The following is a 16,946-nucleotide window of genomic DNA, read 5'->3' as shown; positions in this document are numbered from 1 at the left end:
GAAAAGCTCATAAATGTTTCAGAACCCCCCCCCCCAAAAGTATATATCTTTGTAATCCAGTCATTTAACCACCACTTTTGTATTGGACCCCTTCTGTTCTGAATAAAATTATTGGGTGTTAGCCACATAAAATATTAAAAGTAGCATCCCCACAGTGAAGGCATTAAGTAATTTACGAGTTTATTATTAAGCATTTTCTGATTTTAATTGAAATGTTGTATTGGACAAGCTATGGAATCATGCAGTGAAAGTGAATAAGCTTCTTTATAACACTGTGACCAACCTGAGGGATCCATGTCATTGCCACCCAGGTGCTAGGTACTAATCAGGCTATTTCCAGTTGACAGTGCTAAAACCTCATTATGCTGAAGTAAGTGCCCTGTATGATTTGCTGTACGTATTGTAGGATGGTTCAAGCAGTACAGGAACCTAAAAGCAGAGGGGAGGGGATATAAAGGGAGACTGATGAAACAACTGTAGAGAGTGACAGGAAGAGGCAACAAGTAGAATTACTCGTAAATCTTTAGTCATCTTCAACAGACTACAGTATAAAAAAGAATGTTATTACAGTATCTACACTGATTCACTGTGCATTGTATCAGATCACTGTGCATTTTCAGTCGAGTTGTTAAGTTCATTCTTCAGGCATCAACAAATTAATCCCTTCTATCACAGGATTAGAAATGGATGTGGCAAATCTCACAGCAGAGATGAGCAAATCAAAACAAGATGAGTTTGATGCCCAGGAAGAGTTATTAGAAGCTCGGAGACAGCTGGATGAGGCCACTCAACAAATAGATCATCTTCAGGTGAGCAAACTGTAGTTTTACTCGGCTTTACTTTATCCTCTTCATCCCGGACTGTTCTTCTTATGCACTGTTGGCAAGTACTGGACATGTATGGGTTCCTGACATATACCTGAACATGAGCCAGTGTTGGTCATGTCAAGTCTTGAATGAGCTCACACTCTAAAAAATCATTACTTTAGATGTAGCAATACATAAAGGAGTAGAGAGAACAGTAGAGAATAAAGGGATGCTTTATTCTTGCATGTAATATTGTGAATAATGCAAGTTTGTTAGCAAATATGTAGATGGTTCCATAGGAGCCACATACAGTATACAAGTTATAGAAAGATTAATGGTATATTAGTGTAAAGCTGGGTGGGCTACCCATCTTGTTGAACATTTATATATATATATATATATATATATATACTGCACTTGTATCTTCCTCAAATGATTAGCTGATAAATGAGGTGTGTGGTAAGTGCTTGGATTGATAATGAAGTCTACTGTTAATATCTAGTGCTGTCCCCAGTTTAATATCCATTATTGATAAATTAGTTACATTCAAATTAGTATAAAATGCATGTGCTGTAGTATCAATCAGTATATAATGAGACGATCAGTGACGAAGAGGATAAAAGTAAAACAGTAAATAGTTGTGATGGTTAGGTAAAGAAGTTTCTTTGCCACCATTGGTGTATCTTTTATCTTATGTTATTGTAGCCATTTAATTTTTTTGTCATCCACTCTGTAATTTTGTTGCCCATGTTTTTTGGCCAAGTTGTGCAGTCTAATTTAGTACTGTATTAATAGCGTTTGATTTAATATATTTGTAACCAGTCTTTGATTGGTGACTTCTCTTTGGAAGTCGGACTCACATTAAAAGACTGAAACTTCTACGAAAGTACTGTAATGGTTTTGGTGCCCACTGGCATCTTCCTCAGTTGTGAATACAAGGGTGAGGTCTCATTAAGTGGGCTGACCTTCTAACAGCATGGATTGTAAAGGGGAGTTGTGTAGGATTACCATTTAAGAAAATGTCCAGTATCATCACTGGAGTGGTACCTTTTGTTTCCTTTTGATCTTTATAAAGCTATAAAATTATTTCCAATTTATATTTTCAGAGTAGGATAGCAGAACTGGAAGCAGTTGAGCGGCGAATGGGACGTGTGTCAGTTTTAGTTCTAGATGAAGTTGAAGCTCTCCAAGCTCAGCTACGCTCAGAAGCTGCTAGAGCCAACACAGCGGCTTCAGAGGCAGCCAAGGTAAAACTTTTACATTAGTAAATTGTAGTTATGCTATGCATAAAGTGTTGTTTCATTTAAACAAACTTGTCAGCAATAAAAAAAATCCTCTTAAATATCCCAAAATATCTTTTGTTCATACAATATTAAATTACTGTGTTATTATATTTTAGCTAAATTTTCTTTAATTCATTGTTCATTGTTAGTACAGGAGGAAACTAGAGTACCCAGGGATATTTGGTAGAGTCACACTGGATAACACCCTTCTTACATTCTGAAAGTTCAAATACTGTATGTGTTATGTTGAATTTATTCACACAGGCCCGTGGCGAAAAAGCAGCTATGGCTCGTCAGAGTGCTGTTGCCTTAGCAGATGTGATGGGAGATGAAAGACTACGAATGGCTTTGGAGGAAGTGCACACCATTACTCAGAAACTTCACACACAAGAGGAAGAACATAAACAAATCATGTCCAAGTTAAAGGTATTACTAGTTCTCCTGTACTTTGGTTTAATGAGTGGTGGAGGAAAGGATGGTAGAGTTAATTTTTTATTAACTCATTATCTAAGCTTCACTCTTTTGTGTCTGTCTTTAGCAACTTTGACAGTATGATTGGGTGCTAGGTAGTAAAGTAACAATAGCATATAACAGTTATGGCCACATCATACTGGCTAACAAGATAAGACTGCAGAGTTTATGCTACAGGCTGTCTAATATAAAGCTTAGAGACATACCCTGTATAGTACTTAGATATTGGTTTTACTCAGTCAAGCCCAAAAATAAACAGACTGCTTGTTAGTTATAATTCCATTGCTCAGTTAGACAAAAGTGGACCACATTGTTGATAGGTCTTTTAAATGTTTATTTTTTTAATACTGTAGTGTATAAAGTTTTTAGTTTTTATCTAACCCATTTCTCTTGCTTAATAAAATTGACATAACTTGCATAGTTGTATGATAGTACTGAAATTTAATTACAGTGATGCTGAGGTCTAAGACTAAATAATATTTTCTTGCTTAAGCTATCAGCATTGTGATTTGACAGGAGATAGTAATACAAATTTTAGATTAGTAAGATGAACTGATTGATTAAATAGAGAGAGAAATGAAACACAAAATTGAAAGGTGGATTGTGGATTGATTGATTGTGAAAACATGAGAGGTAGTGCAGAGAAGAATTACTAAATTGTTTTACAGTATTAGGTAAGAGTGAGTTTTGTCCACTTTAACCTGCAAAGTTAACCATTTTCCATTTAGACATCATTCACTTCATCCATGTAATTCAGTACTGCCTTTTTCAGTAAATAATTTCCATAGTAATGCAGCTCTCGTGTGTACATTCAACTACCTGTACTTGTAAGTTTTGTCTCTTTCCATATAGACTGAACTACTTTCCTATGAATCTGGTGATAAAGCTGCTGAGGTTGAACTGCTAAGAGAACGTGTTTTATTGCTGGAGGAGGAAGTTAAAGTGCAAGAAGATAAGACTAAAGAGACAAACTCAGAATTGGAAAGACTTAGAAAAGAAGGTTAGTAAAATATATAGAAATAGTATTGGGTATTTTGTTCTTTTATGTTCAAGTGTAGTGTAAATGCCACACATTATGTAAATGGTGTTGGAAGGTATTTTGGCAGGTAATGTTAATTGTCTATAAAAGCTTTAACCCTTAGATAATGGGATTATAAATAGATGATGAACACCTTTTGTCCCTCATGACAGTGATCATCTCTATACTGAAGATTTTTCTGCACCATAATATTTAAGTTTGATGCCTAATTTCTGTTTGAGTAATTTATTGTGATTTGTGGCAACTTTTCCTTCCCCATATTCCTCCCTCCACCAGTAATTTTTTTCCCATCATTTATCAGCTTACTAATCATTCAGACTGTACACTGTATTGTTTTTAATGTGGATACTGTACAGTGGTTTAATCAGATTTGATATACTCCTAATGAGAGCTAATAAGCCTGATATGATGACACTTGAGGTGTAAATGTGCTGCAGGTAGGGGGAAGGGGTGGAACTGACCTTGCCTCGTTAACCAGTTTTTATTTATTCATTATTATATTATTATAATATGACACAGTATAAATAATAGAAAAAATGTGATGTATAATTTGTAATCTCATTTCAAAATAAGGGAAAATGCAAAAGGAAACACACATGACATTTATTGCACATTACCAATTAGTGGCAAAGAGGATAGAAATATAAGTAAAAGTAACCCGTCTGATAATAGGAGCACAGTGGTCGAGTGGATACAGTCTTCGCCTCCTGTTCCAGGGGTCGGTGGTTTGATTCCTGGGTGCCCCCAGTTCACCCAGCTGTATATGGGTACCTAAATTTACAACATGGGGAGGGGAATGCGGTCAAGAACAGTAGTGATCATTATGCCTCTGTGTGTATCCATGCTGTCCCTATGGAACCAGTGAGCCTGACCAGCATAATATGTAAAGTACTTGAGAGTATTATCAGAGATGCCGTGATGGAACATCTACTACGAAACAACCTTGTAAAGGATTGCCGACACGGTTTTAAATCGGGGCGCTCTTGTTTAACACAATTGCTCAAGGTATTAGATATTTGGACCCATATTCTGGAACGGGGTGGTAATATCGACAATATATACCTAGATTTTGCCAAGGCTTTTGACAGTGTACCCCACGAAAGGCTGAAAATCAAACTGGAATGGTACGGAATTCGGGGAAATGTCCTAGCATGGATAGAAGACTTTCTACATGACCGCAAGCAGTGTGTGGTGATTAATGGCACGAAATCATCATCTGTACCTGTCATAAACGGGGTACCACAGGGCAGTGTATTGGGCCCGCTGTTGTTTGTTTGTTTCATAAATGACATGCCTGACGTTGTACACTCCTCCATACAAATGTTTGCCGATGACGCCAAGTTATTTCGGGAAATCAAGAACCATGCGGATTGTGAAGAGCTGCCGAAGGATCTCTGTGAGCTCCAAGAATGGTCGATGAAATGGCTTCTGAGATTCAATGTCATGAAGTGTAAGAGGATGCACCTGGGGAGTACCAACGGTAAGGAGGCGTATCATATGTCCCAACGGGATGAAGAAACTGCACTATTTGAGACTGAATGTGAGAAGGACCTTGGTGTGTGTGTTGACAATGAGCTGAAGTTCTCGGGCCATTACGAGAAGAAGGTAAATGAGGCAAATGAATTATTGGGTCTTATATGAAGGTCGTTCAGATATCTAGACGGTCCATCCCTCGTAACGATCTTTAAGAGTGAAGTGCTTTCCCATCTGGAGTACTGTCACCCTGTCTGGTCCCCGAGATATGCTAGGGACTGTCAGCTGGTTGAAAATATTCAAAGGAGGGCCACCAGACTGGTGCCTGCACTTCAGCACCTCAACTACCCTGAGAGATTGGAGCGCCTGAACTTGCCTAGCTTATACTACAGACGAGCAAGGGTTGACCTAATTGAGGTGTATAAGCATCTCAAAGATCTCAAGGGGCACTACTCAGTCGAGTGTCCTTACCTGGAGCTGGTGGACGCTCGCCCCACAAGGGGTCACAGCTCAAGATTGAAGAAGCCGCAGGTCCAGAAAACTGTGATGGCAAACTTTTTTAGAGTGAGAGTTGTGAACTCTTGGAACAATCTGCCAGAAAGTGTTATGACAGCACTGAGTGTGAGCTCTTTCAAGACTAGACTTGACCAATACTGGAGCAGGTTCAGATACATTCAGGAACCAGTGCTTGCCCAGTACTTGCCAACAGTGCATAACAGAGATGTAACCGATCGCCCAAGCTGCTAACAAGCAGATCTGTAATGAAGAGGATAAAAGTAAAGTAAAAGTAACCGTAAAATCTCACATACTTTTCAATTATACTCCCCAAAATGGCTTTTAAATATTTATTTATTTATTTATGGGGGTGTCACATGATTTCCCAGTCTTTTTTATGCAGGAAGTATCATTTTAATAAATATTTTATATCTTAGCCATACTGCAACACTGCTCATTTTTAGTAATATGAACACTAACAGAATTTATATCATCTCTGTGATATATTAAGTATACTTTTTAGCTGTGAATAGTAAGAATCAGCCTTGAAAAATTAAAAAAAAAAGAAAGGGAAAAGATATTAAATAAAAGATCATTCATCAGCATATACTGTATATTTTAATTGTAAACATAACTGAATATTTAATTGAATATTAGTAACAACTCTTTCACTTGTCTTTACAGCTGAGAAACAGCAAAGTGAAATTAGATTACTCCAGCAGCAACATTCCACCAGCAAAAGAATCAACAATAGTTATCCTGACAAATCATCTGTGGTGTCAGAACCTCTGTCACTCAGCAGGTCCAGCACTACACTAGAGTCTCAGTCAAGGATTCCACCTCCTCCAGCACCTCCTCCTCCACCCCCTCATTTTGTTCCTCTACCCCCTCCTCCTCCACCACCACCCCCTCCTCCTCCTCCTCCTCCTCATGCAGGTCCTCCTCCTCCTCCACCACCACCTCCTCCACCTCCACCTGCCAACCCTGTGACTACATTAGCCACCTTGATTGGTGCTTCCAAACAAAACAGGAAAGATAAGGAGACAAATGGTTCAGGTAAGTTGATATAAACCTTGTGTATACCTTCAGTGGAACAGTAGATAACTAACTGATGAAATACTGTGTTCTCTTATATTACTTTCATTTTTATTTCACCAGAATTTTTTGACTACCATGTTAGATTGACATAGAGTTATGTCATAAACTTTCCCAGTAATCATGACATCATTAATGTCCTTGAGACTTGATTACTTAGAGAGTTCTTATAAGGTAAACTACTGCATTTACCTGTGGACAAGGTCTCATGAGATACTCATGTCTCCTTTATTGCCTAGTTAGTCTACTGTAGATATCTATGAAATATTTGAATATTTCAACAAGGCAATTGGTATATGGCTTTACAGGTACTATTGATACTAACTCAAACTAGACAAATCAAACACTGCTTCCATTATGATAAGATTAATCCACATTCCAGTCTCAGTATCCTTTCACTGCACAATACGGGGCCAGTTACCACATCTTTGGTGATTTGTTTTTATTTTTCTGCATTTTTTACACAAATGTCTTAATTTAACAACATGGCAATTTTCATCTGCTCTTAAGTTATATGTCAATTGAAAAAGGGTTTATTCTGGTTATATAGTATATGACTTTGTCATGTGCCTGTGAATGTGTAAACTATGCACTGTACAATGCTGCACAGTGCACTTTTACTTTTATCCTCTTTGCCACTGATCGACTTGTTAGCCACTTGGGCAGTCAGTCATGTCTCTGTTACGCACTGTTGGTAAGTACTGGGCATGAACTGGCTCTTGAATATATCGTAACCTGCTCCAGTGTTGGTCAAGTCTGGCCTTGAATGAGCTCACACTCGGTGTTTTGGTGAAAATTTATTGATGAAACTGTGCATCATCTTTTATCATCATTGGAAAAACTGCAGGACACTAAATGAAGTCCTTATCAATGATTAAAGTCATGACAGATTTGTACCACCATGTGCCTTGTTAATTATTTGAATTTCTAGTTCATACCCACAAAAACTGCTCAAATGTTTACAAAACTACCACATCTGTTTGAAATTTGGGTACTACCCATAATTAATTTTTCAACTAGTTTTAAATCATTAACTGTGGAAGTGCATTATTTTTACCAATCTTTTCCTTCTAATTCTTTCAATATGACCACTGAATAATATTAAAGAACATTCTGTTTAACACTCTTCCCAACACTGAAGTAATAGTATACAGTATTTAAAATAGGTCACTGTGATATACAGTACATAAGAACATAAGAATGGAGGAAACTGCAGCGGGCCTATTGGCCCATACTGGGTAGTCCCGTTAAAACCCAACCCCTATTGCTCATATGAGCATCCAACCTATGTTTGAAGCAATTCAGCGTATTCGAGTTAATGATGATATTTGGTAACTTGTTCCATTCATCCACTACTCTGTTTCCAAACCAGTGTTTACCTATTTCACGCCTAAATCTAAATTTGTCTAATTTAAAACCATTGTTACGAGTTCGCTCCTGGTTGGATAGTTTGAGTACCTTTGTAATGTCCCTTTGTTTGCCTTCCCGCCTTACACCTCTATCAGGTAAGCTATTTTCGCTCTCGTCTCTCAAGGGTGGAATTAAGATGCTTTAACCTGTCTCTCTCAAGGTTCCTATTGCGGGATTAGTCTTGTCATTCTCCTCTGAATTCTTTTAAGGATTCTATATGTATCCATTCTATGTCGGTGACAGGCTGAACCTACGTAATCCAGGTGTGGTCTCCCAAAATAGTCACAGTTTTGGATGACCTCCGCTAATTCTTGTAACTTCTCACTCCTTTGTATGAACCCAAGTACTTTATTAACTTCATTATTCACAGAGCAAAACACATTGTTTACTTGACAGGTTCCTATATCATTATCTCGTCTCTCTGCAGTCCAGATTTCTCTAATAGTTGTTCTCCTGGTATCGGTTTTCCCTGTTTTACATCTCCTATCTTCCAAGTGCTTTACATTTGTCGTGTTGGTTCATCTGCATTTCCAAACCGTGAAAAATTTGTTTAGATCTTCCTGTAGTTTTGCCGAGTCCTCGTCAGATTTGATAACACGTCCTATTTTAGTGTCATCAGTAAATTTACTTATGTTGCTGTCTATGCCGATATCTATATCGTTTATGTATATAATAAATAATAATGGTCCAAGTACTGAGCCTTGGGGAACTCCACTTGTGACGTTGCTCCAATGGGACTTAGTGCCGTATATGCTCACTCACTGTTTCCTGTCCTGTAACCACGCCCTAATCCATTTAAGGATGTCACCTTTGATGCCATGAGCTTCTACCTTTCTAATTAGTCTTTCGTGGGGGACTCTGTCGAAGGCTTTGTTAAAGTCGAGATATACCACATCATAATTGTGCCCCTCGTCCACCGATTCGAAAACTGATGAAAAGAATGTTAATAGATTAGTTAGACATGAACGCCCGCTTGTGAAGCCATGTTGGGAATCATTGATCAACTTCTGCTTCTCCAGGTGGTTTCGAATAGAGTTTGAAATAATTGATTCTAGTAATTTACCTACTATTGATGTTAGACTGATTGGGCGGTAGTTAGAGGATAGTGATCTATCCCCCTTCTTGAAAATCGGTATTACATTCGCTATCCTCCAGGATTCTGGTACTACACCTGTTTTTAAGGACATGTTAAACAACTTTGCTAAGGCATACTAAGCTCTTCCTTACATTCCTTTAATACTCTGGCAAATATCTCATCGGGACCTGGTGACTTATTAGGCTTTAGTGTGTCTATTTGCTTACTAGCATCGTTACTAGTCACTACTATCTCGCTTAATTTATTTCTTCACTATCTCTGTATAGAGTCGGTGCCTCGGGTATCATATTTAAATTTTCGGTGGTGAAAACTGTTGAACAATATTTATTCAAATTATTGCTCATTTCTCAAATGCGTTATCAGTGAGCTACTTGATCTGGCCATTGATAATTAAGATGCTACCAAATGTTTTTAGTTGACGATACACATTTGGTAGATCCTTTGGGGTTTGTCTTACAACCTCCTTGCTATCCTTACCTCATTGTTCCTCTTTTGGCACCCATATCTAGGTTTTTAACCTACTGTATTCTCCTATAATAGTCCTTTGGTGAATTTCTCCCACGATTTATCCTTCTACTGTAGCCTTCCTTTGTGTGATGTTCTTTAAATAATTATTTATCCATTGGTCATTTGTTGTCTGATCTGAGTTTTTGTATATATTCTGCCTTTGTGCATTAAATGCTCTTTCTTTAGGTATGCGATGGGCTTCAGCAATCTCCAGATCTCTCGTTATCAGGTCGTGTCATCCTGTCGGGTTCACGTGGCCGTACCTCCCCTCTCTCAGCTGCCTCTTTAAACCGTCAAAGTTTGCTCTTCTGAAATCTTTTACTTTTTTTCTTTGGAATTTGGTTGAAATTTTTTTTTAACAGGATCTTTTTTTTTTTTTTTTTTTTTAGTTTAACAAATTTATTGATAAAGCTTGGAGTACAGTTTGCCTATTCTGAGTAATTCAGTCAGGTCTTGACACTGAGGGTGGTATCACTTCTCACTGCCACGCAGGACAGGGGTTCATACACAAAGAAATTCATCATATTCATTAACAGTATATATAGGTCAGATTCATGTGGGTTGATGTCGCTGTTCACTGCCATGCAGGACCGAGGTTCGTACAGAAAGAAATACATCATATTCATTAGCAGTATACTGTATATAGGTCAGAGTCATGTGTGTGATGTCACTGTTCACTGCCATGCAGGACAGTGGTTCATATACATTGGACATTAAGTTTGCTTTCGGGGAATTTTGCAATCCTTCTTTTACAGTGGAGTTGTGTCCTGTAAATACAAATTGTCAGTTCATTCTTGGTTTTTTGTTTCCAAAAACTTTAAATGTTGTTTCCAAAATTGCATTTTTGAACTTCTCAATCTTCAACCCTTCCCACTTCACTAATACTGTATATCTCGGCCTATAAGACGGAATTTGAATCTTAAAAAAAATCAGCCCAAAATTAGGGGCCGTCTTAAATACCAGGTATAAAATTCTAGTTCTTACATATTGTGGTTTAGCGTGTCAAGAGTGGTGATGGAGAACATCGGAGAAGCCTGCAGCTGTAATACTCTGCGCAACTTCTCTGGCAAGGTCCACTGCTACTGCAACAGTCTGAACCTCACCAGTCACAGATTTACTCTGCCTAACACCCGGAATGCCTTGCAACACTTGTCTCCATGCGTGACGAACAGTTGCTACAGACAGCTGATTCCATGCCTCCACCAAGAAGTCCACAGCTTTCTTGACGTTGAATGTTCTCCAGAATTGTTTTAAAAGTACTTCTTGCTCTGCCAACTGTTGATTCTCGTCGTCTTCGCTCTTGCTATCGGTGTTGGTGTCACTCAGGTTACGCAACTTTTCCTTGGTGTTGGTGTAGTCATTCAGGAGGTTGAATTTTTTAGCAGAGAATGCAGCTTTTACATTACAGATCAACTCTTGGTCCATGGGCTGTAATATAGACGTAGTGTTGGGAGGAAGGAAGACCACTTTTGCGTTGGGGTGACGATCTAACAGTAGGGGCGAGTGTCCTGGTGCGTTGTCCAGCAGCAACAAAATCTTGAATGGCACATTCTGTTGCTCACAGAATTCTTCACATCGGGAACGAAACAGTCATCAAACCAGGAGAGAGAGAGTGTAGAGAACATCCACGCCTTACGTGCGGTCAGCCAGTGGACATTTAGCTTGGTCATGTCCATGCTCTTGTGGGCATGCGGCTTGCGTGCTGTGTGGATCACCGATAACTTGAGCTTACAGGTACCGGAGGCATTGGTGGTAAACAGGACGGTGATGCGCTCCTTCTGCAACTTCCGGCCCCGACACTTGCTGGCATTCTGCACAACGAAGGTCTTGGAAGGTAACTTTTTCCAAAAAAGACCAGATTCGTCCATGTTAAACACCTGGTCGTCGGTGTACTGTCCTTCCTCCATAATCTCATGTAAAAACGGAGGAAATTCCCTAGCCGCAACACGGTCAGCACTAGCTTCTTCACCACCAATGTTGATATTGGTGATCTTGTTTCTCTTCTTAAACCTCTGTAACCACCCAGAGGAAGCATTAAAGGGTTTGGGCTCTGTAATTCCCATCTTTAGTGATACTGCAGCATACAGTTCACGCGCGTACTCCTTAACTGAGCGCGTGTCCACCGCCATGTTCCGTCGCGCCTGACGCACCAAGTAGGTCACAAGTAATTTTTCTGTCTTGAGAAGCACCTGGTTGTGGCAATACTTGATCATAGAAGCACCTGTAGACTTTGTGATGTTCATGTGCTCCTTTATCTTGGCTGCATCCTTCTTAATTCTCCTGATCGTAGACCCGTTAACACCATGCTTGCGTGCGAGATCAACCTGTCTTGTTCCTTTCCCCAACTCTTGTATGATCTTATATTTAATTTCGTAGCTTAAGGAACTTCGTGTCTTCTTTGGCTTAGGGCAGCTGGGTCCAGGTAATGCAAGGTTTCTTTGTGGTGGTGGTGGTGGTCCGGTGGAAGCCATTCTTATGGAACAATGGATACCGATATACACGGTGTAGCCTGGAGGGGTGTAACTGACGCGGTAGGTCGAGGGGCACGTCATTAAACCAATCACAGCTAGCAGGGAGGGAGGTAAGGATGCTTTGCCCAATCACAGTCCGCTACGTCATATGACGTCACCGATAACGCAACAAAGACATACACTGCGCAACCTACTCGCGCCTCTTACACAACATGGCGGATGGCGGGAGAGGGCGGGAGAGATGGCGGGAGGTTTGGATCCAAAAATGGTGCGGCGCGAGAGGACTGCCAGCCGCTCTCCGCGTAAAGGGGTACACGCACCGCGGAAAGTGAGCATTCCGGTTTCGGCAGGAAACCGCGTAAACGTGGAAACACGTAAAGTGGGACCGCGTAAAGTGAGGGTTGACTGTATTATAATTAAATAAATAAACAAATAAATCGGTAAATCCATTTCAAGTACCTGTAAATGGAAAAATTTTACTCAACACCGACATTAGTTCCAGTTAAATAACAGACGCTTAAGTGACGTCACTAGTGTTTACACTACACCAACCGGGAACATTTGATGCCATTACTTGAAGTGAATTGGTCTTATTTTAAAAAACCAATGATGTGTAAACAGCACTGGTCAATGGGATGGTTGGTAAAGGACTACTGGGTCAGTAAGCTCCCAATGGTAAGTGTCACATTTGGGGTACCGGTCTTATACAGCGAATAGGGCTCAAAACCTACTTTTTAAATGGAAATTTTTGGGGTCGTCTTATACACCCCGTCACCTTGTAGGCCGAGATATACGGTATTAATAGGTATCCACTTTTTGTTGTCCTTTTAAGTTTATCAGTCATGTTCACTTTTCACAGCTCACCAACTTTTACAGTCTCCTTAATTTCTTGATTATGTTACAACTAGAGCCTCCCATTCACTATTACTTTTATTACTGCAAAATATTCTATGTGTATCTCCTCTCAGCACATCTATTTCGTTCATATTATTTTTCAGTCTCTTCTCTCCTAGTACATAGTCTGTCTTCTCTCTTGTCTTGTCTCCATGTATATTTGAGAACTTTTCTTATGTATTGTATGACATTTCCATTATCAGTCCTCTCTCAGCATGTACAGTACAGTATTTCTATCTGTCTGTCTTCATTTCCATCCTTGCATGCCATGTTTACCTAAATTCCACTGCATCCATTTTTCTTATCATACTTTTCATTCCCAGGTGCAAAAGGAGTCACAGTAACTATAAAATCCCATTCCTGACTTTGAAGCTAATCCATAATATTTTCGTAATACTGTACAGTACAGGGTAATTCTTTTTATTCCATCATTAACTCCCCTCTTCATCACTTAACAATAGTTGCACTTTCTGTAAAATTTTCCTGTTCAAACACTTCACATATTCTCAGCACATCTCTCCTTAATCCTTCATCGTATACAAAACTCACTTCACTCACTTCTTTCATATCTTGCTTGCCCCTATACACATTTACATTTCAGCCTGCTTTTTTTAATTAAAATACAGAAAATAGGGTTACTATCTGCACACACCTGCAGTTGATTGCACAATTTGGCACCTTAATACTGTACTGTAGTTGTATTTAAATATTGCAGATACTGGAAGTAAAGGAGGTGGAGGTATGGATGATCTCATTAATCAAATTAAGCGAGGTGGAGTCAAGCTTAAATCAACAAAACCATTTGTCATTGGATGTATTAATAAGAAAACAGATCCTGATGTGAAAGAGAAGCCAGCAGATGCTGTACAGGAGATGAAGAGCATTTTAGCAACTATGAAACGTGGACGCCAGGGTAGGTTAAGGCCTTCTGCAATTTCTCAAGAGTCAAAATCCCGAACTACAAAGTCAAAGAAGAAGGAAAAGAGAGAATCTACATCATCCAACCCAAAAGCTGATGATGAGGAAAAAAGAGAAATTGATGTTGATGATTCCAACAGTACAACACATGAACTCTCCCCAGCTCCTCAAACAAAGGAAAATTCTCCTATAATTGATACAGTGTCTGTGGAAGATTCCATTACATGTACTTCCAAAGATCAGAATATTGATTTGGCTGAAGGCACAAAAACAGAAGATATTATAACACTCGACAACAACAAACCAGCTCAAGAAACTACTACTGTGGAAAACAACATAAGAGGAAAGGATTCTACAGCATGTGAGGACAATGCTACAACTGCTAGTGCATCTTACACTTTAAAGCTGAATAATCCCTATGTTGGGGCAGATGAATGTTCCAGCCGTGAAACTACCCCACCTGCTAGCACTACTGAAAAATCAGAGGAATGGGAAAATAATCGTCCATCTCCAGGACGAGCCATTTCATCAACTACCATATTTCTGAGGAATAGTAGAAGTCCATCCCAAGACTGATGAAGTACTGGTATTAGCCTATAAAAATGTAAATTTAAAACAAGGCTGAAAATGCAGCTTAGGATTCTGATCATTAAAATAATTTTCTCACTGTCATTATTTCTATAGTGACATGCAAAAATTAACCTGATGCTTCTCGTTATTTTAGTTAGAGGTGCTTTGTATATGATTACAGGTATATATTCAGTTTTGTCAAAATGTTTTAGAATGAATTTAGGGAGTACAATACATGTGGAATATCATTGTTATTCAGGAGCAGATGGTGTTTATATAATTTTCCCAAACAAGACACATATGTTCTTTATAATTGGAACATGTTACAAATATTGATTCTGAATTTCTAGTAGACATGCTGTACTGAACACTATCTAATATGAAACATATATTTGACTTATATAAATTCATATAAAAATTTTTAAGTTTGTACAGTATATATTGATCATGAGTGAGTACAGTACAGTACAGTACAGTACAGTACATGCATTACTCATGGAACTGCATTTTTCCTTGTGAGAAGGGTTTGCTTGTTAGGACTTTGGGTAAAATACTAAAATTTTCTGTGGCTTAACATATAAGAATAATGCAATGTTAAATATGCCTGGTAACCAAGATGAAACTTAGGCACTCCAGATGTTGATTCTCCAAGTTTTTTGTATTATACAGGTAGTTTCATCTAACATGGTGTGGCTTCAATCAATGATTTATCTGATTCAAATCATGATATACAGGGAATGTAATAATAATAATAATCATTGATATTCATATCCAATTACTGTATGTATCATACATAATTTAAACAATTTAAAGGATTGTGATATAAAAATATGTTGCTCAACAGAAAAATGCTCTCAGCATTTAGGATCTCTGTATTGAATCCACATTTGCATCTTATAAAAGACTAAGACAACATCTGACTTTATTGTTACTCTACCTCTTAATCCAAGTTTGTTGATATATTGCTTAATCATAGTCTGAAGATTTATTAGAGTATTGTATGAGTTCCAAGTTAGTCTTGTTGATTTTAGAGGTTCCTTGTAAATATTTTAGTGATGATTGTGCCTTGTACATCTACATATCTGCCAGTACTGTATATTGACTTACACCTTCTATGAAGGTTTAATACATTTTAGTGTAAGCAAGAATCTACTGTTAGTAGTCTGTAGTTGGGAATGAGCCCATTGTTGTTAAACAAAATACAGTGAACCCTCACTTTACGAGGTCAATTGAAACCACGGAGGCCCGCATAAAGCGAGAAACGCGTAAAGTGAACAACATAACATATGGGATTGAATGAAATAGAGACCGGCTGACCCCCAAACTCCACTTTTTCGGACACAATACCTATGTTCTAGTAAAAATAACATCTTAATTTTATGATGGTACATGCACACAATTAATACTTAAGAGAAATAGAGAAATACAGTCGCCAAGTTAATGTCCATTCAGATAATGGACTCGACTCCCTCCCCCTCTTCTCACACTCGCTGGCTCTTCCCTCTCTGAGAAATGTTTGGGGGAAAACCACTAGATTTTAAGGTATAGTAATAAATAAGACCTCAAACTAAAGTTAGGATAATATAATTGACATTGCTGGATTCCTTGTAAGACCAGGAATATTTTGAATATAAATGTCATATATTTTGCACAAAAGATAACATATTTACTCAGAGTAAACAAAATACTTAAAGTAGATCTAAAATTTGTATGTCTAATGCAAAATCTATGATGCTTATATTCAAAATGATCATCAAATTGTAAGAATTCCAGCAATGTAAATTATATTCTGGCCGGATAATTTGTATGAATTTTATGAGCTAAATGAAAAAATTATACTTCACCCGCGTATATGAGTAGATGCACCGCGTAAAGTGGGAATTCCGGTTCTGGCAGGGTACTGCGTAAATGTAGAAACGCGTAAAGTGAAACCGCGTAAAGCGAGGGTTCACTGTAATTTTAATAATGTGCAATTAGATAACTTCTTCAGTTCACTACACTTTTTCACTTGTTAAAACTACCAAACTTTCTGGCTGGATATTGAAGCTGGGTCACCGGTAGGCTCTAAATATTTATAAAGTATGTCACTTGTACATGTCTCCATAGAATAAATTTAATGTAAATTAAGTGTTTGAATACTTTTAAGATATTTGTTTGTGGGGTAGAGGAGTTTCACTTATGCTGAGCCCTTATTTTAAACAGAGTAGCAGTCTTTAAGTTTAGCTGTACAGTATACATATTTTCAAGCCTTACAGGTTGACAATCAACCAGAGAGTGTTGTGATGGCACCGAGTGTGAGCTCTTTCAAGACAAGACTTGACCAACACTGGAGCGGGTTCAGGTACATTCAGGAGCCGGTGCATGCCCAGTATTTGCCAACAGTGCGTGACAAAGACGTGACCGATCACCCAGGCGGCT

At 38.5% G+C, this 16,946-nt stretch overlaps 1 protein-coding gene across 7 annotated transcripts in view; it reads left to right on the top strand.

Annotated features, from left to right (window-relative positions):
- LOC121864656 (shootin-1-like) overlaps positions 1–15,441 on the top strand; it is a 67,585-nt gene extending 52,144 nt beyond the window's left edge. For all 7 annotated transcript variants that reach the window (XM_042363785.1, XM_042363782.1, XM_042363788.1 and 4 more), the window contains 6 exons: positions 676–809; positions 1,913–2,053; positions 2,354–2,515; positions 3,413–3,560; positions 6,252–6,623; positions 13,756–15,441. In XM_042363785.1, the coding sequence (XP_042219719.1) occupies positions 676–809; positions 1,913–2,053; positions 2,354–2,515; positions 3,413–3,560; positions 6,252–6,623; positions 13,756–14,534 (1,736 nt within the window). In that variant the 3' untranslated portion in view covers positions 14,535–15,441. The remainder of the gene's footprint in view (positions 1–675; positions 810–1,912; positions 2,054–2,353; positions 2,516–3,412; positions 3,561–6,251; positions 6,624–13,755) is intronic.
- The last annotated feature ends 1,505 nt before the right edge of the window (positions 15,442–16,946 follow it).

Source organism: Homarus americanus, unplaced genomic scaffold (assembly GCF_018991925.1).
Source record: "Homarus americanus isolate GMGI-L3 unplaced genomic scaffold, GMGI_Hamer_2.0 scaffold57965, whole genome shotgun sequence".
NCBI classification, from domain to species: Eukaryota; Metazoa; Arthropoda; class Malacostraca; order Decapoda; family Nephropidae; genus Homarus; species Homarus americanus.
The sequence above is the reverse complement of the archived record's forward strand: the minus strand, read 5'-3'. Positions and strand labels throughout refer to the sequence as shown.